This window comes from Varroa jacobsoni, unplaced genomic scaffold (genome assembly GCF_002532875.2).
Source record: "Varroa jacobsoni isolate VJ856 unplaced genomic scaffold, vjacob_1.0 scaffold_1198, whole genome shotgun sequence".
NCBI lineage: Eukaryota > Metazoa > Arthropoda > Arachnida > Mesostigmata > Varroidae > Varroa > Varroa jacobsoni.
The window spans coordinates 87300-113083 of NW_019214100.1; the positions used below are offsets into that span (position 1 = coordinate 87300).

The 25784-nt window shown below is 41.4% G+C and overlaps 1 protein-coding gene across 3 annotated transcripts in view; it reads left to right on the forward strand.

Annotated features, from left to right (window-relative positions):
- LOC111267531 (transmembrane protein 198) overlaps window positions 1-19358 on the forward strand; it is a 64886-nt gene extending 45528 nt beyond the window's left edge. For 2 of the 3 annotated variants that reach the window (XM_022845804.2, XM_022845808.2), the window contains exons 2-7: window positions 4675-4804; window positions 8426-8790; window positions 10794-11058; window positions 11426-11659; window positions 13173-13306; window positions 14861-19358. In XM_022845804.2, the coding sequence (XP_022701539.1) occupies window positions 8536-8790; window positions 10794-11058; window positions 11426-11659; window positions 13173-13306; window positions 14861-15019 (1047 nt within the window). In that variant the 5' untranslated portion in view covers window positions 4675-4804; window positions 8426-8535 and the 3' untranslated portion in view covers window positions 15020-19358. The remainder of the gene's footprint in view (window positions 1-4674; window positions 4805-8425; window positions 8791-10793; window positions 11059-11425; window positions 11660-13172; window positions 13307-14860) is intronic. The other variant, XM_022845805.2, reaches the window with a different exon arrangement.
- The last annotated feature ends 6426 nt before the right edge of the window (window positions 19359-25784 follow it).

Here is a 25784-nt window from a genome sequence, read left to right on the forward strand (position 1 = left end):
GACTAATGCTTGTTAATATAAGTAAAATTTTGTCACAAAAGTCAAAAAGAAAAAAATCGTCGTTTTCCCGAATGTCGCAGGAGAAAACCTATGATAATGTGCTAGTCAAAGCTTTTACGCATGGCACTTCCAACAGCCAGCCGCATCGGAGTCCGGCCTCGGTAACACGCGCTCACTCACTCAACCAAGCAAGAGCTTTTCGAGCGCACGTAGACATACTAAATGCCAGCTCCGTCCTGTCCTAAATTTACCACACTCCTGCGGTCATAACATAGCTACAGCCGCTGTGATGTAGTCTCCAACTATAGTTCAGCGGCTCCCTTTTTCGCCATTTTCCCCGACCAAGAAAATGAACAAGCAACCCTGACCTAACCCTGCTGTGGTCGGGTTGGGCGATAAACGGAATCCTTCGTATCTAAGAAGTCGTCCTTACACTCTTGTTTACCGCCTTCTGAAATCCAGCCACATGCATCGCCTCGCGTAGAAAAGGACGAGGAGACATAGTGTTCTATACATGCATTGTGCGAGTATATACGATAGTTGGACTATAGACAGCTGCTTTGTAGAACCCCGCTAATCGAGCCACAACGAAGCTGACACGAACTAATACCGTAGCCTGCGGATTTTTTGCGCTGGCTTTCGACTTTGGCCCACGTTCAGTATGGACCGCTTCATTGATGCTGAGTCATTTCACAATGATACCGTATATGCATCAATGTACCATATTTGTGTCTACGAGAAGAGTTCTAGGACTTTCACTACTGACAGTACCTAAACCCTAGAGCGCATTGCTCTATTGCAAATGCACTGTAAATGGGCGGGCACCTAGATACGAGATACGCTCCCCGGGCATTCACCCATATTCTGAGGCAGCGGCAGTATCACAACTGCTATGCACGGAGATGCTGACATGGTCACCGCCATCGCCGCCAGCTTGATCAAGATTGAGGCCTGGCTCACTGGCAATGGAGCAACGACGGCAGCTGCTGCTTCTCTGGCTCCGTCGCCTTTCATCTGTGTTACGAGGTGCCTTCAAGCAGTATTCTCCAGAGTTTTACTCGCTGTAGTCGTGGACGCTATGAATTTGGCTTTAATGTTTGACAATGACCATTCTGGTGGTGGTAATGGAGCTGATGAGCGTGATGCTAACGGTGACGCTGATGGCGGCAACGACGACAACGGCCGGTCTTTCAATGGCTGTGACTCATAGCAACTACAGCAGGTCGTGGAGATTGAGCTGATCAAAACGAGTGAGGTTTAAAGGTGGAACGGGGTAGCAGGGTTGGCAGCGATATAACAGGAGCTGAGACAGTAGGAGCGTCATTCTGATAGGAACAGCACTACTAGTCTACTGCAGGGGAAGTGATGCTTACGAGAAGCGGCCTGTCGCAGAGGACAAAAACTGGGAAACAGGTCGCTCCCTTCTTTGTCATCCCCAATTCATTCTACTCACGCACACGCTCGCATGATTCGTATTTGCAGCACTCACTATCTTTCTCCGCGTCTTCGGTTTGTGCTTGAAGCCACGACTCGTCCGCGAAGTCAGGCGGGGGGGGGGGGAATCAGCTCGTTATGACAATAGCTAATTATGAGAGCAGCAGCAGCAGACGAGGGGATCTGTTGGGAGCTAATAAACGCATTACTCCGGTTCCAGCTGTTACCGTTCAGGATAGACACGAGCACTTTCTCTAAGATCACAAAAAAAGCCCATCTGCCTACCACGAAAAGGAACCGCACAAAGCAGATGGTTTCACTTCCGCCAGGTTGGGCTCGGCCTATATCAACAACGGCTTGAGCTTTCGTAAAGTACTACACGTCTATTGCAAAGCAATAAATTGTATGGCTTTTATACTTGAAACGTGGTTTTCTTTACAGTTTTCTTCAATTACATGTCCGATCCCAATGAGTCGAGAGTTTGTTGTGGTGCTGGCCGCTTGGCTACTTGTACGGTTGCTGCTGATACCGACGAAACTGTGGCTTGTCCATCTGCCCTTGCTTAGGCAATAACCACGCCTATTGTGATCAGGCCGAGATCGATCAAATAAGTGGACAAAATGAGTGCGATAACATATTATTACTATCTTGCATCGCGTATTACGCATTAGGATTGTTATGCTGAAACAGTTGTATGTGTTGGCGTTGTAACTGGACGCTACGAGCTGAAATAGGCCTTGGGAAACAAATTTGAATCAAGGCTGGTAATCACGTGGTAAGGCTATTTTACACAAAGTGGACCTGGTTTGTTGGCTAGGAACGCGACTCTGTAGATAGCGAAACGAATACATTATACATGCACTGCTCTGACACTAATCTTCCAGCCAAGTTTTTTTTAACCACAGTTACGGTAATAAGGGCGATGGCCCACTATAACTTGCGTTTGGGAGATGTATCGGTGTCTTCGTAAGGTGAGCATAGGACAACAAACGTTATAGTAATAAACTGTAATAATGTAGGACAACGGCTGGCGTCTTTCGCCAAAGATATTCGCAAAGTCAAAATGGTGCAAAGGTAACGCGAACACGGTGCCGAATAAATCACTGAAAAAATCAATGCGGTTAGCTGCTGCGTATTTACTTTGGTGCATACGCAAGCAATAGGACAAATCAATGAAGGGCCTGGTACAGTAACTAGAACTTCATAGAATTAAAACTCATCTTACGTAACTTTATTGCTTGAACCCATGTCACAACGAGTTTATTTGTGAGACAGGCGTACTGCAGCGTACAGAGCAAACTGGCGGTCTAACGTCGAGGACTTACAGAATTACTCGGATCCGACCTTTCAATTATTCTTATATACTATATTATATATCCTTATATATATCTTATCCTATATATATTCGTATACGTATGATACGATGAAGCGAAACATACTTCTATATTATCTGGGTTGAATTGAGGGCGAGGTGAGTTAGATGCACAAGTTAACAATCGGCGGGTCTTCTCGTTAGCACGAATTTTCCCTTGAGACGTCGGTAATTTCGTTGCAAGCCTCTACAGACATGGCATGTAAATAACACTGAGGTTTTTCTGTTCCTATTTACGGGAAAACCTCATTCTTCTCGCCCAATTAGACGTTTTACTCTTTCATTACATAATTGAAACGGGTGAGCAATGCCATCCTTAGTAAAGCACGAATAAAATCGACGAGTGCAGGCCAGTCGTCACTTTGCTTTGACCTAATGGAATAGGAATTCAGTGTCTGCGCATGTAAATCACTATGTCGGCGTTAGTCCGTATACTTCGTAGTAGGTATTATCATTTAATAAATGAAGTCGGATTGACGTTTCGTGGTGTCATTCAGGCTTTTTAACCCACCACATATATACTAGCCATACTCTCTCTCACTGTCCTTTCTTTTTCGGCTTGGTCCTACGGCCATAATCGCCTGTCTGATGTCTGCCTCGATGCCTAAGTGGCATTTGCCTCTTGGTGGAACAATGACAGTTTTCCATTTTGTAATCTGCTTGCTGCATACATAAGGAACCTGTCTAACAATTATCTTGTCCAAGTGGAACTGAGCTTCCGGGTGCGAAAGTGGTGACATATAGGTATCAGTCATTGTCGCTGGCGGCAAAAGCTGACCTGCAACATGCAACTGGCAATACAATATTAGGTCTGTCTCTACCATCCCTGTTGGATCATATCAGGTATGTCAGGTTTCCGCCCCAGCAAAAAGTGACGCCAACAGCAGTCGCCACCGCTGCACATATCTCGGCAAATGAAAAGCCAACATGTGACGAAACGGACGCTGTCGTCAAATAAAGATTTACACGGCGACAACGATAACATACTAGTACCCTGACGGTGTGCGATTTCGTTAAAGATCGATGTTGGCGTGGGGTCATGGAGTTACGCCCGTGCTTGCTTCGTGATCAGGCGCGCGCACAGGGTGAAGCAAAGTCATAAACAGGAACGAAGTAGCTGCGGCTGTTAATGCCTTCAGGTGCTCAAAAAGCCATCTTGCGTCGGACCCACAGTCTACTTACTAATTTACTATAGAAATACCACGAAGTATCTACGACTGAATCCTAACAGAAGGTGCAAGCAAAAACGTTCTCCTAAGGAAGGTAAAGCCAAAAATGAGATTATTACGAGTATATCAAGCGTTACCATCATGAAAAAGAAATCAGAAACAGAAGCTGTATTGAGTCATAGATTTCTCAATTACACAACAAATGAAGCATATTCATGCTAGAAGCTCGTCCTTGCTCAACGCAACAATAATGGCAAAATTGTTTATCTTGCGTTTTTGAAATCTATCACGTTACAGCAACGGCTGTTATTTATAGAAACGCATTAGGCATGCGCACGATACAGGGTAGAATCGTTTCGGGGGACATCGATCATCAAAGAACGATAGTCAACAAAGCACTGACTGGTGATGAGGTTCGTTAACATATAATTTATCGGCCATATTCTCAATTGTCGTTGCGTTCTGTGTGAGAATAGGTGTTTTGCAATAGTTCATTAGAGAGAAGCGGAAAGACGAAATGTCGACATCAATGGTGACGCTCGTAGGCGTCACTCTTCAGCCGAACACGGCTGCCAGCTCGCTTCACATGGCGAGAAACGACAGAGCATGAATTGGCATGTGAGCGCACGTTATCGTATCCGAACACAATGATGTATGTATCGCTTACGTCTGGTCTTCGTTCTTATCTATGGCTTGCAGGTACGCACAGCTCTTAGTACTGCTCTTACTGGACAGCGGGGTCTTTAGGGATTGTTACGTGCCCGAAGATTCTCACAGCCCCTAAAAGGACACCGAGAGATGACGGCCGCATACGTTGGCTGATGTACAGGTAGTAAACGAATGAAAAACACTACTGTGCATATATTGTTAATTTCTCTGCGTGAAATTGTAATGTAATTTAGCCCAACTGACAGTCATGCAGTGAGCTGTGGCTGTCGGCATTGGGTTTGTAGGATTTCGAGTTGTTCCACCTGTGAAACAAACGGTATTCGTATATTTAGACTTTGTGGTAGAAAAAGAAAAGACAACGCCCACTAAAGAGTGTTCCTGGAAAATGAAAAATCGTCAGAGAATCGTTAGATGTGCATTCAGGCAATCGAGGTGGACGGGCGAGCAATTCACTACGTCACCATTACCACTCTGAATACAAACTGAAATTAATAAGTTAAAAAATCTTATTCCGCATTGTTTTAGGTGGTCGTATTTTGAAGAAAGGACAAAATGAAAAATAGGATAGAAGAGTGAACGAATGTCTGGCAGTTCGTCAAGTAAAAGTCGAAGGCCATCGGCCCTGCCGCGCTATCTTGAATTCGTCTCACTGCCATGTCAAACACAAGACACTGCGCAATAATTCCCACATGCTCATTGACTGTACACGTGCTTGCCGCTGGGGATGGTCATTATACTAACAATGCTATTATTATAGTGGGTATCCGTGACTTGTCGGTGCAGGTCACACACTTCTAGAACTATACGGGTTCGTTGGCTGTGGGACAATCGTTAACACTGTAAATATAAGGTGATATGAGAGCCTGAAGCACTTCGTAGGTGGAGCAGTTTTTTGTTGTCGGCCTGATGGCCAGGGCCATGCAACTGGAAAGGCAGCGTACTGCGTCTGTTTGAAGCTGTTACAGTAGCACCCCCTTGAAAATGGCGGCGGCAGCACCGATAGCGTATATACCATAGTAGACTATAGAGTAGCACGTTGTTGTTGCCTTGCTCCACCTTTACGTTCTTCACTGGGCACGTCCTATCCCGCACCTGTGGCCCTCAAAGGTTTATATTACAACTCGTAGCAGTAGTAATAGCAAAAAGGCGCCGGAGTAACTGCTCAAGGCGAAGGCTATTCAGGGTATCTGCCACAAAAATCGATCGGTACGCTTCAAGCCTCCAGTGATAATGCTGCCGGTCCCAGACGGAAGAAGGCCAACAGGCAATTGTTGCCTTGTTAATAAGTCTTGCTCCCATTAGTCTTGTTCCCATTAGCAGCTCTAAGTCCGAGTAGTGGAACCCTGGACGCTACCATCGACATCGGCAGCAGCGACAACACCAGCGGTAATGTGGTTCGTGCTTGAGAATGGCAATCATGAATAAATAGTACCAGCTTTTCTGTTAAATTTTGCTATGGATGCTCGTTTACTGCTGAGGCTGTCTGCTATGCATATTGTAGCCCGGCTAGATAAATAACTTGACAAACAAAGTGGTTGAGTAAATAGAAGGCAGAGTGTTAAAGAAGGAAGGGGAAAACAATAGCGATTTGTGGTGGCGTTGTCAACGGCTGGTTTACACTTCAAAGTTCTATCAGCAAATGGGTGAAACACTGAGCTGTTATATGTTAACTGAGTGACTGAATCGGTCACAGATTGGCGGAGTCGCATAGTAATCGCCTACTGTCGTCTTAGCCCAGTTATAAACAAGTACCTTAAAAAGTATTTTAACTTGAGTGAAGGTGCTTAGAGGTGGATGACCACGGGTAGGCTGATGTAGGATAGACGCAAATTGGGTGTGGAAACTATGTTTGGATTTGGTTACTGAAAAACTTTATAATACACCTTCGGTGGTACCCACATGTATGGGTTTCCGCTCTCGGAATACCTGATTTTCTATTGAATTGTTCATTGACCAAATCGAAATGAAAGGCAGAATTTGCCGCCGGAACCGAACAGCAATTAAGCGAGCAACTTCTTTCTTAAAATTTTAATCCATTATTGAGCATCTATAAACTACCCAACTCATAATGTCTGCTGCTTTTTTGCTTTCCAGCCAAAAAGCGTAAATGATTGTTGCAGACACAGCATGCAGATTGCAGATGCCTGTCATCCTAGGTGTGTATGCCTACTTGTCTATGTGCCTAGCCACTCGAGTTACGTCACCAGGCTAACCCCACAGAGAAAAGGGGACGGCCAAATGTAACCGATCCCATCTGCCAGGCGTGTTCCCTATTAAGGCCTCACGTCGTCTGGTGTGACTCCTATGAAAGGAAATGACAACCACTGCAAACAGATAGAAATTTCGAGCAAATAAAGCATATACGGCTATAACACTGCGCCAGCATCAAAGATACGTTCCACAGCGCCGAAATAAGCTTTGGGATTATTCATTCATTCAACTTCGTTGTTACAATATCGTGCTTCTTCGTCGATGACGACGACAGTTACAGCGTAGAAATAACGATTTTTTGCTTCGATAGTATCGTATGGACCAGTGCCAATCTCTGTTCGGGCAGTGCCTCACCGTCGAATAGTGGAAATAAAGCTCCAAAGGTGTTCCGCTTACTTTTGGGTTTGGACTTACGATCAGAGTCACAAACACAGCAGGCAGCATGAAATTAAGTAGGAACCGTCACAGAGTTTTAGACACCCAACGAACTGGCCCACAGCCTCGGATATTCAATTGCAGGTGCTGATTGCGCTGTCACTGCCGCCACTTGGAGTCAATCGGATGGCCTCTGGGTCGACAGTTGCCAATGAAAAGTTGGTCAGATGGGCGAACACTCGTCCCTTGGGCGTAATCGTTGCTCTGTGTCGCTTAATTTTTTTACACCTACGAGACGTGTATGAGATGGAGATTGGCTGAGTGCCCAGAACCGCAGCTGCAAACAGTCTGTATCCCAGGCAATTCGTAAACTTCTTGTGGAGATCAGCAGAACCGAGATAACACAGCAGAGGCGGGAGTCCTTAGAGGGACGTCGAGTAAGAACGTGATAGCGAAAGCGTGAGAGCAACGTAGGGGAAAACAGATGCTAGCAGTTAATCTTCATCGTTCCCATTTGTGTCCATCTTTCTTGATCTCGGACGCCATGGTCATAGTACTTCTCCATAAGACCTCGGTCAAAGGCAGAATGACGAGCACTAATTGGGGAAAGTCCAACAACGATAAAGTCAATACACTCACGAATTGAGAAACAATCTGTATTTGGTAGTTAAATGTTACGCCCCGTGCGGAAGTAGGTTACTTTGACTCTAAGTTAAGATACTCGTTCATCTTGGAGACGATACCAGCATTTTTGAAAGTTTTGCGCACCCAAAAATTGACCCGTATAGGGCAAAGCGAGTCAGTCTTGGAATGTTTCGGGGAGATTGAAATAGTTCCAAGTGCTACTCCCATGCATAGTGAAAAAATGCTTCAATGTGACGGCTTTAGAAGGCTTTTAGAACCGATGATTCGACACCTGGAAGTGCCATTAACAATTGCGGTATCAGGATCACCTCGGGCTGATAATGCTAAAAATCCAATTGTTCCTTCAGAGGGCGCTATTATAGCTTAGGAAAGATGAACACGTACCGCCATAAGGTGACTCATTGGTTCTTAAGAGTTAGGTTTTCCAGGATGTTTAATTGCCCCGGTTTCAGGTGAGCGTTCCAGTAGGGCACGTGTCAACACTGAAACATATATCGTACTGGCGTCCTAACAATGTCGCGTAATCTGTCATTTTTCTTCACAATTGCAGGCATTGAACGCGACGACAAGAACCCTCCAATCAGTCCTCGCGGGCGCCAGGCTGGCCTAAAAGGCGCCGGCGGGCCCTTGGCGGGCTACACCGCTGGGTCGGCCACTAACATGGCGACGGCGGTCAGCACGGAGCAATGGCCCCGTCACACGGACCACTTTTTGGACGAGGCGCGCGACTACAACGTATCATCGGGAGCACTGCCCGATTGCGAGAGCATCCCCCTTGATTATGATCCATACCCTGCTTCGGTTTTTTCCTGCCTCGCCCTGTTTGGACTTGTGTTTGTGCTGTATGGATATCGAGCTTTCAAACTTACCATGTTTCTAACTGGCTTTATGTTTGCTACCCTAATCGTGTACAAGGTAAAGATCAGCAACCTTAGACATCAACATCGCTTGTAAACACTTTAAAAACAATATGCACGCTTCCTTGGGCCAGATTTTCTCTTGTAGCTATCATGTGGCAAAAAAAGGTTTTATATTGTTCCATTTATTTTTTGCGTTTCAAGATAGTGTTTGAGCTTAACGAGTTGCTCATTGTATAGACATGATGAACTACGAAGAAGTAGGTGCCTTTCCTACCATCCACATAGTGCCTACTTCAATAAAAGCAAACACTACGGTGTGGACATCGGTGAGCTCAAAGCAAAAGACTCTTCACTACTGCTATATTAGGTGCAGTACAAACTGATACGGCATAGCGATTCGGGCGCTAACATTTATGGTTACTATGCGCGATAAACTATCTATCCCTTTCAGTGTATCAACATCGACTGATACGTTTGCCCTTCAGTTGCAAAGTTTACAACTTACTTTTCTAAAGTATGTAAAGTTTCACTGATAGTCACAGTGAATTGTGGAGCTTACGCTTTCTAACGGAAATGTAATACAGTTGCACTAATCACCATTTAGATTGTCTCATCAATTGGCGGATCCAGGCTGAACCCGCTTCGAACCCGGCTTGCCTAGCCGTTCTCAGAACGCTATCCACAAGCTGCGTCGCGTTCGAACGAAAGTCTTCTCGTGCAGGACAAATTATCAATAACAACATTGAACAATGTGCCTAGACCAAGCGCCAATCCTATCCATATACAACCGATATCAAGCTGACAATCCTCCAAATATAGTCTTATTTGTTTATATCTATCTGAGAAAAATGTCTCTTGACTTGTTTAGGAAACAATCCCAAGCTAGTCCAATGAACTCGGCTTCAATTACGCTTTGTAGCCCCCTTAGCAGAATCAAAAAGAGAAATTTGTGACCGGAAATCAATCCGCATTTTCATGTTACTCACTGTTACTGAACATGTTTCATGCTACTGAATAACAGTATAGAATTTGTCTCTTGCATTTAGATACTGAAACAATTTGTCACCCTTGAACAAGGTGTGCTAACAGTATGATCCCTACAACTCGGAAACGTTCCCGCGCCACTTTGCGTCACCTATAGTAGCTTATAATAAACGAATAAATATTAGCTAGGTAGGTTTGTCAACCGTAAATCTTACCCGGACTAAAAAGAAGAGCACGTTAACCTTGTTTTGTTCTTCGAAGACTAGCCTTTCATTGGAAATTTCCGCCCGTCAAGGCAGAGAAAAGTGGCTCATAAAGAGAGCATAGGTTCCGAATAGAATTATACAGGTCCGTGTGGTAAAGGTGGTTGACATGTTATACTATTTGTTGTTCCAGCTACAGAACTACAACTTCTTGTTGCTGGTAGATAGGGCATCATGTAAAATATTACAAAGTCAAATAGGGAAGCAATATGTAGGACACACTGATCTGTGATTTTTTAGCTAACGGAAAGGTTGAAATTCGAGTGCGAAAAACCTTCACTGTTTTTTCTAAAAATATATCTTACTTCATACTAGAACGATCTTCTCGTCGGTAGTTAATTTGCTCAAATCTAGCTAAACTAATTCTAGCTTATATAAATTGAGAGCTGGGCACTTTAATAGGGATACGCCGTATGGCTCAGCCGATGAAATGTACAGATAAATTTAGAATGTCTATTCTTAACCAAATAGTCCATAGTTGCCGAATGGAACGTAAATTACTATACCAAGAATCAGCTACATATACACATATATATATATTCTTACACCTGCCTAACCTTCGAATTGTGCAGAATAAACACTGGAATGTAAATCGAGTTGTTTCGTATGATATAATTATATGAGCGTCTTGTAACTATAATAGGTAATATGAGCGTTTCCAAAATTTATATTAGGCCCAGCTTGCCTGGTGAAGTTAAAGGCTGTAACATTATATAGATTGCCGAATCTTTCTGTTTGTCCGGTGGGGTACAACCATTTTAAGATTGCTATCGGACTACATTAGTTGCCTGTGTGTTGTTTTCATTTTCAGATCTGCACTGTAGAGGACCTTTTACCTATGTCCGGTAATGTTGGGGTATCAGTGGGCGCAGGAGTGTTGTTTGGTCTAATCACGACACTTGTTCAGCATGCGGGCCTGTTTGTTTTGGGCTTCCACTCGGGTCTCTTTGGGGGTATCAGTGGGATCGTGATCAGTCGTCTTCTTGGATCAACACCCGTAACAATGTGGATTTGCGTTGGGATTTTTATGGTTTCTGGCATCATCGGATCGATGGCTAACCTATACTTCCAAAAGGGTAAGGAAATCTCTATGGAATACACGGTATTTCTACAAATCTTGCTTGATAAAGGTAACAGTTTTTTGATAGAAATATAGCCGATCTGTTTTTGAACTTGGCTATCCTACATCACATATGATACATAGCTTGGAAAATACCCCAACGGTGTCATCAGAATTAATAAATAAATAATAAGTACATAGCACGGGTAGTTTAGTGCGAACGAAAAGAACATCACAGTATCCTTGTAACGCCCTAGTTCCTCCACATAATCAATTATCTTTCTTCTCCCACAACATACGGTTCTCTCCGTCTCACTCTACCGCTTTAATTTCCTTTTGCGAAGGCTATTCACTGACTTTTTCTGATGCAAATTGTTGAACAGGTCTGACGGTAATCGGATCATCGGTATACGGCGGAGCGCTGCTATCGCTCTCAGCTGACTATTTCATGTCGCGCGCCAAGATGGGCCATTGGGTTCTATCCATGATCTCTTTGAAAACTCCTCAGCCGGTATGCTGGTTTTCCTGGGCTACATTAGCTCTCTGGCCAGGCCTCATTCTCCTCGGCCTAGTCACTCAATTCTGCGTCACAGGAAGAGGCCTACATCATGAAAGAAGTGAGTCCGAGCTAGTATTATGATCATCATTAATAATATTACCATTTGAACACGCTGTATAGGAGATAAATCCATTATTCCTAAGATGTGTACGCTGGCGCTCCATACGACACCCACTCACCCTTAGTCCTTATACCCGTATAGGCGCCATTAACGCCTTGCGATAGATATTGAGCAATCATTAGCATTGTAAATCAACACAGCCCGGCTTATTACCGAACGCTCACCGTAATGGTTTGAAAGAAATTAAGTGCATCTATAGTATAGACTTTACGAGAATTAAGAAGCGCATTAACTCGCACGAAAAACGTCGTATTTTTCGTGGGGCTGTCACGCAATAGGGCAACATGTTCGCCAGCACACATAGTTGGATATCCAGTCAGCCCTACATTGTATTGTATTATTATAAATTTGGCAACCGCACCGGATTCGTATTGGCTTATGAACAGCAGCGTCGCTTTTGCCTCAGAGGCAAGCCATGACCAGCACTGAGCAAGAGGAGAAAAGTCATCTTTAAAAATATAGTTACCCAAATGTGGAGAATGCATGATTGGAACAACATGCAACACATGATTTACCCCATTACCATTAGCGTGTTGCCATTGCGTCATTCGTTCTTGGTCTACGTAGCAACACATGAAAAAAGATCATTCTAGTTTAGATAGAATACTATGCAATAGATTGGTGCAAGCTGTTCTTTCGTTGACAAATATTAGCGACTCCGATACGTAGAGGTAGGTTATGTACAGCCGCGTCGCACCTGCTCTAACAAATCTTATTATACTTGCGTTGGATGCGTCCAAAGGTGCCCTACCACATAAATCTTAACAACTGTGCTTCAAACCGGACTAACTAGCGTTGTCTGACGATAACTGCTGCCCTACACGTACTTTCCTACTTTTCCTACTTTTTCCGAAAGTACTTTTCCTAAAGAGATGTTGTGATATTGTCTGGTACTAAAAAAGCATGAGGCACACTTCTTCATTGACTTTCTTGCACCGCTCGTTTTCTAAGGTTCCCGATCCTCAGTCCTAAGGAATCCTCTCCTGTCAGTAAATACTGCACCTCCTTCAGCCCACTGTTCACATGCGATAACGTTTCGTTAAATCTCTCTCTATACGTCAAACACAGAAAGCCCAAATACTCTCAGTTGTATGGCTTCGGAATCAGTAAGGCCATAGCGTCGGTAGTACGTTATGCTAGTCTGAAGCTATGCTTAATGCTAGTACTCGACGTAGAACTCCAAACAGACAGAGGCACCATTCAATGCGAGTTGCAGATGAACAAGAGTACATTTAAGAAGAAAACAACTTTACTTCGAACGCTGTATAGTACACAAAAAAAGCTATCAGTATGCCACTTAGATTATATATAAAGCAGAAAATATGGCCCCGCTGAACTTACAGCTCATTGACCTGATTTTAACAAATACAACAATTACGTTTTTCTTTTTTATAAGGCACATTTCCATTTAGAAGCTACAATGTCAAATGATTTACTATCATTGTTCCAGTGACGCCGGCTCGCCAATCACGTAACTTTAATCTGCAGCGCGTTCGACAAGAAGAAACGAGAGCCCAGCAGCAGCAGAGAAAATACCGATATCTTTACCAGATTCGAACTTCTCATGGGGACGTAATATCTCAGGTAAGGAAAATTAACCAGAACGGTGTATCCTCAATACGGCCTCCATGCAGATCTTTTCTGCTGCTGTCAGAGTATTTAACTAGTTTGTATTTTTGTGCATGTAACCGGTAAGGCATGCCTATAGATGGACTCGCGCGTTACTCATTTTCTATTTCTGTTCCGAGGCACTACACAGGTAGAAATATTGTTGCATCGTTATTTATCGGACCCTTCACGCAAAATAATGCCTATATATATATATATATATATGGACGGTTTGAAGTATTTTTGACAACTTATTTTTGTGATCTTCTTGTTTTTTGCCGCAGCTTGTCAGACGATCTCTATCTGACAAGTCGCTCAGTCTTTATCATCAATCGGTGAAGTACATTTCGCTTAGGTTCTCATATCTGATTCACACTTACCGACAAACCGAGATGACTATCTTGTCACCATTATTATTTATAAATTATTTAGAATTGAACTCAAATACAAAGTTCTCAAAAAATTCACACGATAGATAGAAGGCTACCAATTTATCGTATACACCAAACAACAGCGCTGAAGAGTAATGAGGTTTTACTGTTTGCTGACACGCTAACAAGACCTATATCACCGATGATCTAATTTTAAACCACGACACACGTTGGTCCAGTAGCTTTAGAGACCTTTCTGAACAACAAGATAAACATACCACATCTAAAAACCACAACAAAAGCTACAAACCATTGGTTGGCTGCCATAATGAACTTGTGTACAAACTCGCATAAAGAAAATGATTAGAGAAACCGTTTATTTGTATCTGGCATGACCCAACCGAACACATTGGCAGTATCAAGACATGCATGCAACGAATGGCCATTAAGCCAAAGCAAGGATAGTCTACGAGCTGAATGCTATGTACGAACCTACAAGGATATTTGAGAGCTGCGAACCCAGAGAATTAAGTTCTACTCTTAAGGAGAGGTTTAGTTCCCTATTCCTTGAGCAATTCTTGTGAGCTAAAGGTCTAATATTAGCACGGCATCATCAATGAAATCGGCCTGCACGCATGCGTTGGTCACTGTGGACATGTCTTGACTCGATCGTAACCATTGCAGGACTATGGCACTCATTATGGCCTTATGGAATTCGGAGCTGGCTCGAACTGTTAATGATGGGCCAATTGATTTTAGTTGTCATTTAAAAAACGTCAACAAAGTCACTTATGCAATAAGTATGGCCTAACATATAGGCTCTGGCATGCTAGTCTACCGCGCGTCTTTGGTTAACTCTGGGAACCCCGTTTAAATAATTTTAATAAATATGCTTACTGCTACTTCGTCTTAATACAACTGTTAGTTCTTACGTGTTATATGTCGTCTGAATTTAATTAATCTTTATCCCATCTGGTCAGGGTGCGTGCTTTTGTGCAATAGGTTATTACTATTATTATTACCATTGGAACTCCTCTATCTAATTCTGAATTGGCTTCAATGTAATAATTATATATCATGACGGACCCTGGTCTGATCTAAATTCGTACTGCGGTGAAAGTGAGTTTGTTTTTTGTTGTCGCTATCGATGCTTTTTCAGAACTACTTACAATCACTGCAGTCGAAAAAGGTTCCCCCAGCATCGCTCAATGGGGACGACTCGGTGTCGATGCTCCACGGATCCGATCAACTCACGCATCTGACCGTGCTCAACAATGCGCCGGAATCGGCTCACACCACGCTCAGCCACGTGCCCTGAACAAATAGTAGCAGTGGTAATAGCTGTTTGTGTTATGTAAGTAAGGTTAATCCATACAATTCGTTAAGATCACGCCTGTCCTTCTGCTTTGCGGCCTTTACCTACTCTCATGCGGCTTGGAAGGACGCCGAAGGAGAGGAACTAGCGCCTCATATTTTCTCCATCAACTATGCACTATGAGGATCACTGTCTCCCAACTCAGCTCGTCGTGCTAACAAGCTTGTTTTGCTCCATCTGATATGCTTGTTTGAATGTATAATAGATTAGTAAATTAGCGTATGCACTGAATCAAACAGCTTTGCCAGATAGTTCTCTTACGTCACTGATGCGGACGCCAGTTTAGTGTTAGGGTAATATGATTTCAAAAGCCTTTGCAAGGTCAAAAACAAAACACACATAACATATTGTTTGCTAGTTTTATAACACGACGACTAGGTATTGATAGGAATGGTTGTATCATGAAGCGATAAATGTTGTTTCAAGCCTGAATTTCCAATCCGAGCGGTTCGATAGATTTTGCCAATAACTTTTAACAAAGATAACAAGAAATTACTTATAGTGCACTAGTACTTCCACATATCGCGGAAAAACAACTTGCAAGCGTTCTGGTAGAATCTAACGCCGAACGGTGCTCAAAACGAGTCACAGCTACGAGAAAAATCATCACACTGTCTATTGTGACGTACGTGAAGTGACAGTATGCCGAACGGGTACCGATTAGCCAATCGTGACGGATTAACGTGACCGTCATAGAGCGTATCCCATTCCAACGATCTCTTTCTTTGATCCGCCATTCTCGTCGTGTCGATCTGCGAAGAGAAGCTTCGCCCTATTCTAAACGACGAGTCAGTGTAGTCATACAAACGTTTACTTTTTTGTATGACTTTTTTGAGCGAAGAATCTGGACAAGATGTGCCACTTACCCTGTGTCTTCTATCCAAGTCTGGTCTATTAGCCCGTTCAGTGTTCACTGCCACAAAGCCAGCCTGAGTCCAAGACGATTCACTCTGTAAAGTATATATATATAGTATTATAGTATTTAAGTTGTGTCTATCACGAACAAAGGGCAGTTTAAAGCACAACTGCTGTGCGTTAAGCGTCAGTAAAGTGCACGTATTCCTCTATTTATGAAGAACGTGTGCACTTAACTTCTATTCTGATTGGTATTCCTCTATTATCTTCCGAGATCAGTATAAGTGGAGAATACTTAAAATGTTAAGTGACTGATTCATTGGTAAAGGGTGCGTACAAAAATACCCAGCTGTTTTGCTCGCTCGTTTAAATTATACCATATGGTTTGGCATTTTTTCTATGATTACGGAATTAGCAAATGACTATATTTTCGTTATGAATTTTAAAAATGATTTGCGCTTACCAGCTTCAGTGAGTGAAGGAACGCTAAACTTAAGAACTTGGCAGCAACCTAACGCTCCGTTGTTGATGTCTAAGCGTAATGGCTTCGTAATAAAGCCCTTGGCTTTATAACTTATTTGCTTGATCAGTAACTGTAGCAATCTATGGTAAAAGCGGCGTAGATACCTTCATAGCGGCAGTGCATTCGTGTATGGGTGTGTGTGTGTGTCTGCGTGTGTGTGTGGTGTTGGAGTGTGTGTGTGTGTGTGTGTGAGTGAGTGTGAAAGTGAAGTTTGCTCTACGATCATCAACTTTCAGAGAATCTTTGAAGAATGACATTAAGAGCCAGGACGCGGTGGAGGGAGGCAGAGAGAGAGAGAGAGAGAGAGAGAGAAATTACGGCCCTTGGAGTTATTCCAAGCGAGAGCCTGCGAGAGTGAAAATGAAGACAAGTATTATATTTGACGACTGTGACTAATGAGGAGGTTCGACAAAGGTTTGGATGTTGGCATTTTGTCTGTGTATGAACCCATAAACGATACAGCTGATATCATCTCTAGGTTAAAAAAGACCCATCCAAGTAAAACGTTACGCTAAGTGATGCTTGTCCTCACAAGGCAGCCAGATAACAAATTCTAGGGAGAATGAATTGATGAATGATGTAAAAGGTACTGCAATGTTTCAAATGTAGATCACAACAAGTATTTAGCTAGGCCTGATTAGTGGTATAAGTTTTCAAAAAAATTATTTACAATGTTACGTAACGGAAGTGTTGTCGATTACACACGGGTTTTAGAAAAAGTTTGGTGTCGTCTGTTTTCCACGCCAATCGAAAATGGAGAACGAGGAACACAGCGAAAAAGAAAGGAAAAGCACATATATATATATATATATATATATATTGCGCATACGTTCAATGTTTTAGACGGTAGAAATTAATGTCGAAGAGCACGTGCGAAAGATGTTCACTAGATGTGATATGACGAATGCGTCTCCTTAGTGTTGAAGAGATGTCATTTATCATGGTGTCCTGCTTTTCCTTATATATATATATACATATATATATATATATATATATAAGAGCAAGTTATCAACGCAAGAAATGTTCCAGTGCTATGTCTGTACAGCTTTTTTCGAACGAGAGATCAGCAGAGACTCATTATCGGGTAGAACAATTCGTAGAACGTTTGAAATCATTGTTAACCGTAAACCAATAAATGGAAAGAGGGTCAAGTGGAGCAGCAAAAGATCAACTGAGTAAAATCGCCTGCAGGAAAACTGACGGCAGAAATACGTAACATGCAAATTACAGTGACGAATTACGTAAACGTAAAAATACTCTATCTGGCCATGTAAATCCGGTGGTGGTAAGTGACCAGTTAGCTACCTTCGGATCAAAGGTGGCTGCTGTTGGTTTTAGTTCATGTCCGAAAGCCCACATGGAAATATAAAGACATCGCTCAACTCTTCAGCGCCACGTCCAACGCAATCAACACTCGAGTTCAAACAAAGGCAAATAAAGCTGGAGGTTATAATGAAACGCGTAAGAGGGTAATAACACAACTGGGCGCAAGCCGTACAGATGAACGAGATAGAGGTCATGCATCTAATATTGAAATATCCTATAGTACACACAGTATTAACTAACGCCGGGGATGCTGATCGTGGCCATGACATTAGGATACTGTAGACAGTTTTTAGTATTTGAGACGAGATGGCATGTAGGTGCTTCTTGTAAGGCTGTTATTATGGGTCGTTCGGTGGCGACTCACGATTCACTATAGTCCTCTCGACAGCAGCATGCCCAATGAACAGTAATAAAGATTTGCGACATCTTCGAGAGAAAATCGATGACCATCGGCCTAAGAGCTACGAGATTGATAGCGGTTGCTATGGGTTTATGGCGAACTAGGGGGGATGATGATGAACGCAGCGGTTGAACCAGAATACCAACAACACTAAACGATGGAATATGCATTCGTGTGTGCAACTGTATGTGATATTACCCTACGTACATCAGCTAGTAGGTTATGGTATCAGCTATTCTGCGTCTTCCTTTAGGCGATATATTGCTTGTTCTGTTTCCCTACACGTACTTATAATTGAGCAATTGTCACCATTCGCTAAAATAGAGACTGTGAGAAAAAGTGACTTCGAAACTTACTCTCTAAGCTGTACCTAAGTAGTTACGCCCTTTTGCCCCAACAAAAAAGAACATAGTCAAAAATAGATCGGTGTTTACTTCGGCGCATTTGTGGTCGATAATAATGGCTGCAACAGACTTGAGCTGTAACAAGGGCATGCGAAAATATAGTGGGGAGAAAAGAGGGGAGGCTGAAGGCGGGACGCTACCCGTGACAAGAACATGAAAGCTGTTTCGATTAGTCAGATCAATGGGTCGCACCCCTGGCTGACACAACGTTAGATCGTTTTTCCGCCGGACGCTAGTGCTAGTAATGATATTAATAATAAAATTAATATGAAACGGATAGAAACAAAATTAATACACCTACTTGTACATAGACCTTTCTTCTAAATACGGAAGGGGTTGGCTGGCCACAGAGTGTTACTGTATATATCTATATGCATACATTATATATTATATAGAAATAAAAGAAAACACTGAAGCTGTTGGTTAGTGTAAAGCTAAGCTGTGTTTATCCAATAAACGAATAAATAGCAACAACTATTAGAGAAAAAAATATACGAAAGATACACATACACACACACACACACACACACGCGCGCATAGGAAAAAGAATTGTATTCACAGTGAAGGACGTGGCATACCCATATGCAGTACACTCACATAAAATAGACACCTGAAGATCTAATAGACGAGGCGTAATGAGAAAAGAAAACAATGATGATGATGATGGAAGAGATGATAGAAGTAAACAATGTTATGGAACAATATGTTATACCTTTGCCGGCAACCAACGCCGCTCTGATAACATTTTAATAAATTTATCAAATCATAAAATGATTACTAAGCGTTTTGTATTTTACATTGCTAAATAACTAATATATAATAGATAATAATAAATAATTGGTCTGTTAGTTAAGCTACAAAGAACTGGCGTAAAAATGGCTTACACAACCTTTCTGATTGGCTCGGGCCGAAGCTCCAAGATAATACAAAAGTATGATACGATCACCTGCTAAATACAATTGTATTATGAATTTATTGTGGGCCGTTAGCTAACTACATTGAATTAAACTTACTTTCTCTTCTAAGCAACAGTAAAAAAAGTCAGACTTCATGTTAGCGCCTTTTCTTTGCTACTATAATTACGTGTGTCTTATTATTAACAGAGGCATAAGTTAGTATATTCGATGATGCGACTTCAAAATAAGGTCATCCATACGTATATCTATCTATATTGTCGGGTATTGGTCTACTACTTATGGATCAATGTTACATTTTCGTGCCATAGACCAAATATTTTTTAATCACATCCCCTCGATTAAATCACACTTCATTGCGCACAATACCGTCATCGTATAAAATATTTGAACTAGGTCACGTCAATAGGCCGTTTTCATTTTACCACTCTCCCTAAGAGCAGCCATGCTAACTTTTGCCTTTCCTTTTCTAGCGACACATAACGTCTTTGGCTATATTATTCGATCATCGTTCAGGAAACAGATAGTTATTCTGATACAAAAAAAAGACAAACAAAAAGAAGATGTCCATAGGGTGAAATTGGTTTATTAACGCATTTTTGAATTTCGGTTTCTGTCCTGACTCGCTTTCCTTCCAGCTTAGATATATTTGACACGTTAATGATACCACCGAGTCGGGTAAAAGTTGTAGACTAAACCTAGGCAATTCGTGTTTGGTCAAGGGACTATTCTGAAATCAATTAAAAACGCCGTTTGGTATTGTCATGCGACGCGATCACTTTGTGTGTTTTGCCTGTTCAGAGTTTTTTTTTTTTGTTTCAATTTGTAGACTAGATTAGAAAATCTTCGAATAATTTTCTGCATTTATTGTTTGAGCAGTTTATAGTACAGGTAGGTCTTCGACAATTCTCTGTCTCCATAATTCAAAACCTAGACAGGTACCAAATGCGAAATAATCCAAGGAGGCAGTTTGCTAAGTTTCCACGTAAACATGTAAGAGCAAACGACGTCCTGCTAGCGTGTTTTTTTCAAGTCGCAGGCATCCTTTGCTGATGAATTCATATGATATCAACTAAGCTCCTCTCATACTTCGCGCAGCAAAAATAACGTCATTTAATTAGATGCAGACGCAAAACACAGTACGTGTAACTATGTAGCAGAAGTTTAAAGTCGGTCGTCTCTATAAACTGGAAATTGATATACAATTTTAACTGTTTCTTATAATGGGAACAACGTCCCTGATGTTCATGCTAAGACCCTCGCTCCCTGCGATTCAACCATAGAAGAATTTTTTTTCCACCGAAAGCGTACTGATGTTCATCGCCCGAGTAAGTAATCGCAAGCAAGCAAAGGTAATGTAATGGATTTTGATCGCATCGTCGGCGTACATATATACTCTCTGTACAGTATTGAATTAGCTTAGTGTTGTCATTGGCATGGTATCTCTATACCCTTCTTTTAAGTCCTTTCCTAAAACACTCATCTGAACTGCAGTTTTGACGCAGATTCCACTAGATAACAGTTTGTTTTATATGTCAGCTTAATAAAGAAATACGATTCCGATTTGTCTGCGACAGGGTTAAAAACGCTGATCAAAGCCCACCGTTCTTTCCGTAGTAAGCCTGTATGATCAAACGATACATAATCGACGTTACCGTTTCGTATATCTCACTCCAGTTTCTGCTAATGTTCCGTCGTGAACGCAACTATAGGCAAGTCGAAGTCGTTTGAGAGAGTCTTCCTGATTTGAGATTCTTTGATTGAGAGATGTGTGTGGCGGAGCAACTAACACAGTGAACGTGTATACTCTATATTTATGCACCAGTGCAGAAACGCTCTTTAAACGTCACCACGATTCTTTAAAGGGTGAACTTCCCGAATGCATCGCATTCAGTGACAAAACGGACCGCGTGACGCAATGGTCTCTATTGTAGCATATCATTAAGGAGCATCTACAAAAAAAAAAGACGAAATAGTGTTTTTTACTTTAATATCCATATGTAAGAATCCCCTCAGCAAAGTCAAAAACCCTTGTAGCGGGTAGATCTGAATTATACTCTTGTTAAGAAATTCTCTCGGCGTCAAGAAAGATTAGAGCCGCTGGCTTGATTTTTGTCATCGTCGGGTGTTTGCTACTACTAATTATGGGTAGTAAACTAAAAAAAAGATATGTTGACTCTATTATTGATTTGATTCTATCTACCGTAGAAATTACTGAAGAAGTGTTTCACACACAATATCGTGACTGCTAAATCGCTGTGACGTGCTATGCTACATAAGCTGGATATTAGAACAGACATTAAAAGGCCTATTTTGTTTCGAAGTGAATTGCGCATCAGACGCTCGTGCATCTAAATTATTTACCGAGTCCGACGAGCGATCTAACTGGAGAGGTTCTTACTTGAAACCCCACAGAACGTTTGTTTAAGTAGCCATTTCCAACCAACTTGCCGCCATGTGTAGCGTATTCTTGGCGAACTGCTATTTTTAACATTAGCAAACCGTGAAAAAGTAAATCGATCATATTCATTCCATACTTTGAATTGCGAGAGTTTACCTTATTCACACCTCCCATAACCAGTTCGCACGGGTCTCAGTAAGTTTCACGTCGTTTGTTCGTAAGTCAAGTAGAGAGAAATTCTAGCATGACGTTTAAGCGGCCTTCGTAATGGACATACCATCGCAAGCTCTTTTCTTCGCTCGCGGCTTCAACTACATACTCTTATGGCTAGCAAAGTAATTACGATAAGCAAATCCTTTTTTTACAAAAAAAATTTACATTTTTCAAAGGTACTCCTATCGCAGATCTAATTAGTTAACCGTTTAAAAGTTCCGAGGGAGACCCGTAACGTTGATCTATTATGTCCGTGTATTATCGCAGTAGGCGCTATACGAATATTATTCTAACAGTACTCAAGCCTTATTTAGACATGAGCTTTATTCAGACGACATTGAAACTCTGCTAGAAAGGCGTTTCGAAGAAACTTTGAAGCAAGTGTTTCTTTTTCGGATTCAGCAAAATATTCTTTTGGCCGATCCTGCCTTTGGTCATCGTGAAACAGTAGCCTGATGGTTGTTTGGAGAATTGGATATTTTGTCCAAAACGCCAAAGTTATAACACTGCACAGTGTTCCTTTTTGTTGTTACGGTAAAAGAAATAAACCTCGTATAAATGTACTTATTATACTCTCATTCAAGAGGCGGCGCCTGTTCAGAGACATGTTACAGGTCAATCGATAGTGACCAATATATTTCTGTAACTGATATTAAATTCAAGTTTGTCGTCACAGCTTCATAGACCATTCAGAAACATGGACGTATCGTCAAAATTTGGCTACACATGAACTACAAAACACACTGATACACAAAACTTGTCGATTAAAGTTTGACCATTTTCGAAAATCACTAAATCGCTTTTTTTTTTAGTAGCGTGAGTAAAATTAGGCTCCGTATCAGTATTATGTTGAGAACTGAACCGCTAGTCCATTGGGATTCGTTTTTCCCATTCACATTCTCATTTATCCGTTCGTTTTATATTAATCACATATAAAAAGGACTTAATAGACTACTGTGCCTGAATTTACCCATATTGATCGTCTATTACCACTGCCGACTTGATTTCGCGAGCTACTCCACCATTGGTTTTCTAAGCAGCCTGCAACACTCGCTTTTAAATGTGGCCCTCGTTTTACTAAAGATGCTTCCAAATTTGACTTGGGCTAAGCCAACCGAGTTTACGTCGACTGTCAACCGAATCCGCCTTGAAATGTTTCGAAACAGCAGTATAGCAACTGCACAAAAATTATTCATAGTGTGAATCCACAAATAACACCTAACGGGGCTGGAAGAGCTCATTCGCTAAGGGTATACAGACTAGCCATCTTTGAAATGACATTGTTCTTGAAATCTGCATAAAAAACATTAGTTCATTTACTTCATGGTTTATAATCTCATATCCGACCAATGCCGGTAGAATGCTTTCTTGGAATCAATATTTGCTGAAGGGAAAAAAATTATTTCGCGCCAGCTACCAGGGGTTTCCTGTAGGAGTTTAAGATAAATCTTCCAATTGTACATACATATCATACAAGTATACATTCGGTGTCTAGAAAGATGCGCTTATGCCGAAACAGTCATTCGAATAAACATTTATTACAGGATAACATCTAAATTGAGAATTTCTCGTGTGCCTTGCTTCTAGGGTTGTATCTAGACAACATCAGATATTGCAATGCAAGTTTTCGCATATCCTGGAAATATCATTCCTGGCAGCCATGTTTATTAATCAAATTACAGCTTCAGTTCAGAATCTACGCTACTCACTGATCATCTACAATAGATTCCCTCTTTAATACACAAATAACTTTTTTAATAGTAACCGTGAGTCAGGGCATATCAGTAGATGTAGGCTCGTTAAAGTTTCGCTCAAATACGCTGCGTACAGGAATATTTAACAGACTTGTTACGTTAAGCTGATAGCACGTCAAAGGTCCTGAAAATGAAATGTCCCAAATGGGCCAAGAATTTTAGAACCTACAAAAAGTCTTAAAAGGACTGAACGTTGGAGCTTATGTGGACGGCCCAATTGATAACTGAAGATCTTTCCTCTCTAAAGCTGTTTTCAGTTTCCTTAGAAAAAAAACATATATTTATAAAAAAAATGGAGCTCCGAGCCTTTTTGATCCAATCTCTATTAAAAATCTTCCGACTTACTTCATAAAAATATTCCTCGAATTTTTCTAAAGCCACATAAAAACTAGCAATAACGCAGGTCGCCAATTTAAGGTCAGAAAGAAATTTTTAACCCTGATGGAAGTTCGTCCTAAACGAAAAGATCATAGTTGACGCTTTGTCGCTTGCCATGATTAGTTCATTATTTTGTTTTAGAAAGAGATAGCTGTCATTTGCTGCTCAGAGCAGCGGATGAGTGCATGCCCCTTACAATAAATAGCCCGTCAAAGTTACCCCAATTTGAGCTCTCTGTATAAAATAGAAGGTATATGCGCTGGACTGAAGTATCCTTACCGAGTTTCTAAAGCCGAATTCTTCCAATTTTCCTTTTAACTTTGAAGATTTCGTTTCAAATATACTAAATACTTGGCGAGTTGTAACTTCGAACATGGAATAGCTGCGGCTTTCTAAATATATTAGCACATTGAAAAATAGGGTATTTGGCCACGATTTCGTTTATTAATGAAGATGCCACTATATAACCTTTAGTACAACACTGAGACCTGATAACATTTGATAAATATACATTTTGACAGAGTATTATCGTTCATATATAAGCCTTCTTCGAATGCCTAAACTCTGTTGTTTTTCCGCAGTCCAGCTAAGTCTTGTTCTCCTTATCGCCGCTAAGAACCCACAATGCTAGAACCATATGGCCATCAATAAAGATCAGAAGAATAACTACACCATTATGGATAAAGAAAAACGGTGGTCGCGACTACAGTTATGTGTTCAAAGATAAACGCACATTAACTGTTCCTTCAGATAAACCACAAACGTTCTACAAAGATGCATTTGTGTACGTTTACGTGGGAGGTCATTGGTACCGCAATAAGATCTACCTTTCCATTACAAACAGATTGGTTAGCTCGAGTACTGAGAAGAGATAGACCTTCAGCAGCAGGCAGTAATTCGGAAGGGTAACTATTCACCAACTAACTTCACGAAGTGCGCACATCCCAAAAACTACATTTGATTAATAACACGAAATGGTGAAGGTTTACTTGCACCGATTATTTATTTCTAACAAAAAGACAGTTTAAATTGAGAATTTTTTGGAACATACAGAATATATTGTATTTTTGGAGTGCACAAAGATTCTGTAGAAGGTGCATTCGGGATAAGTCCCGCTCCTACCCTGTCCCTTGTATTCTTCATACTAAGGACAAGCACCCAATCGAGACAATACATATGAGATACATTATTGAGATAATGCAATATTATAAGCTGTAAATCCTCTCCAAAACACTATATGTTGAAACTTCTAGTGGAAATTCTATACCGCCTTACCAGTTCCAATAGACTTTGGATCCGTTTATTAGAAAAATGAATAAACGAAGAAATTTCAGGGAATATATTGTCTTTAACAATGCGGCGCAATTATTTGCCGCAATACTATATTATTTTATACCTATCATTGGCTGAGCAAATTCACAATTAACTCTTTCGTACTTCGTGTAATCATGGTAATCTATTATACCTTTTCTTTAGATGTTTGGTTAGTGTGAAAAATGGCTGTGTTTAACGTTACCGATTAAATAATTGGATCGGTGAT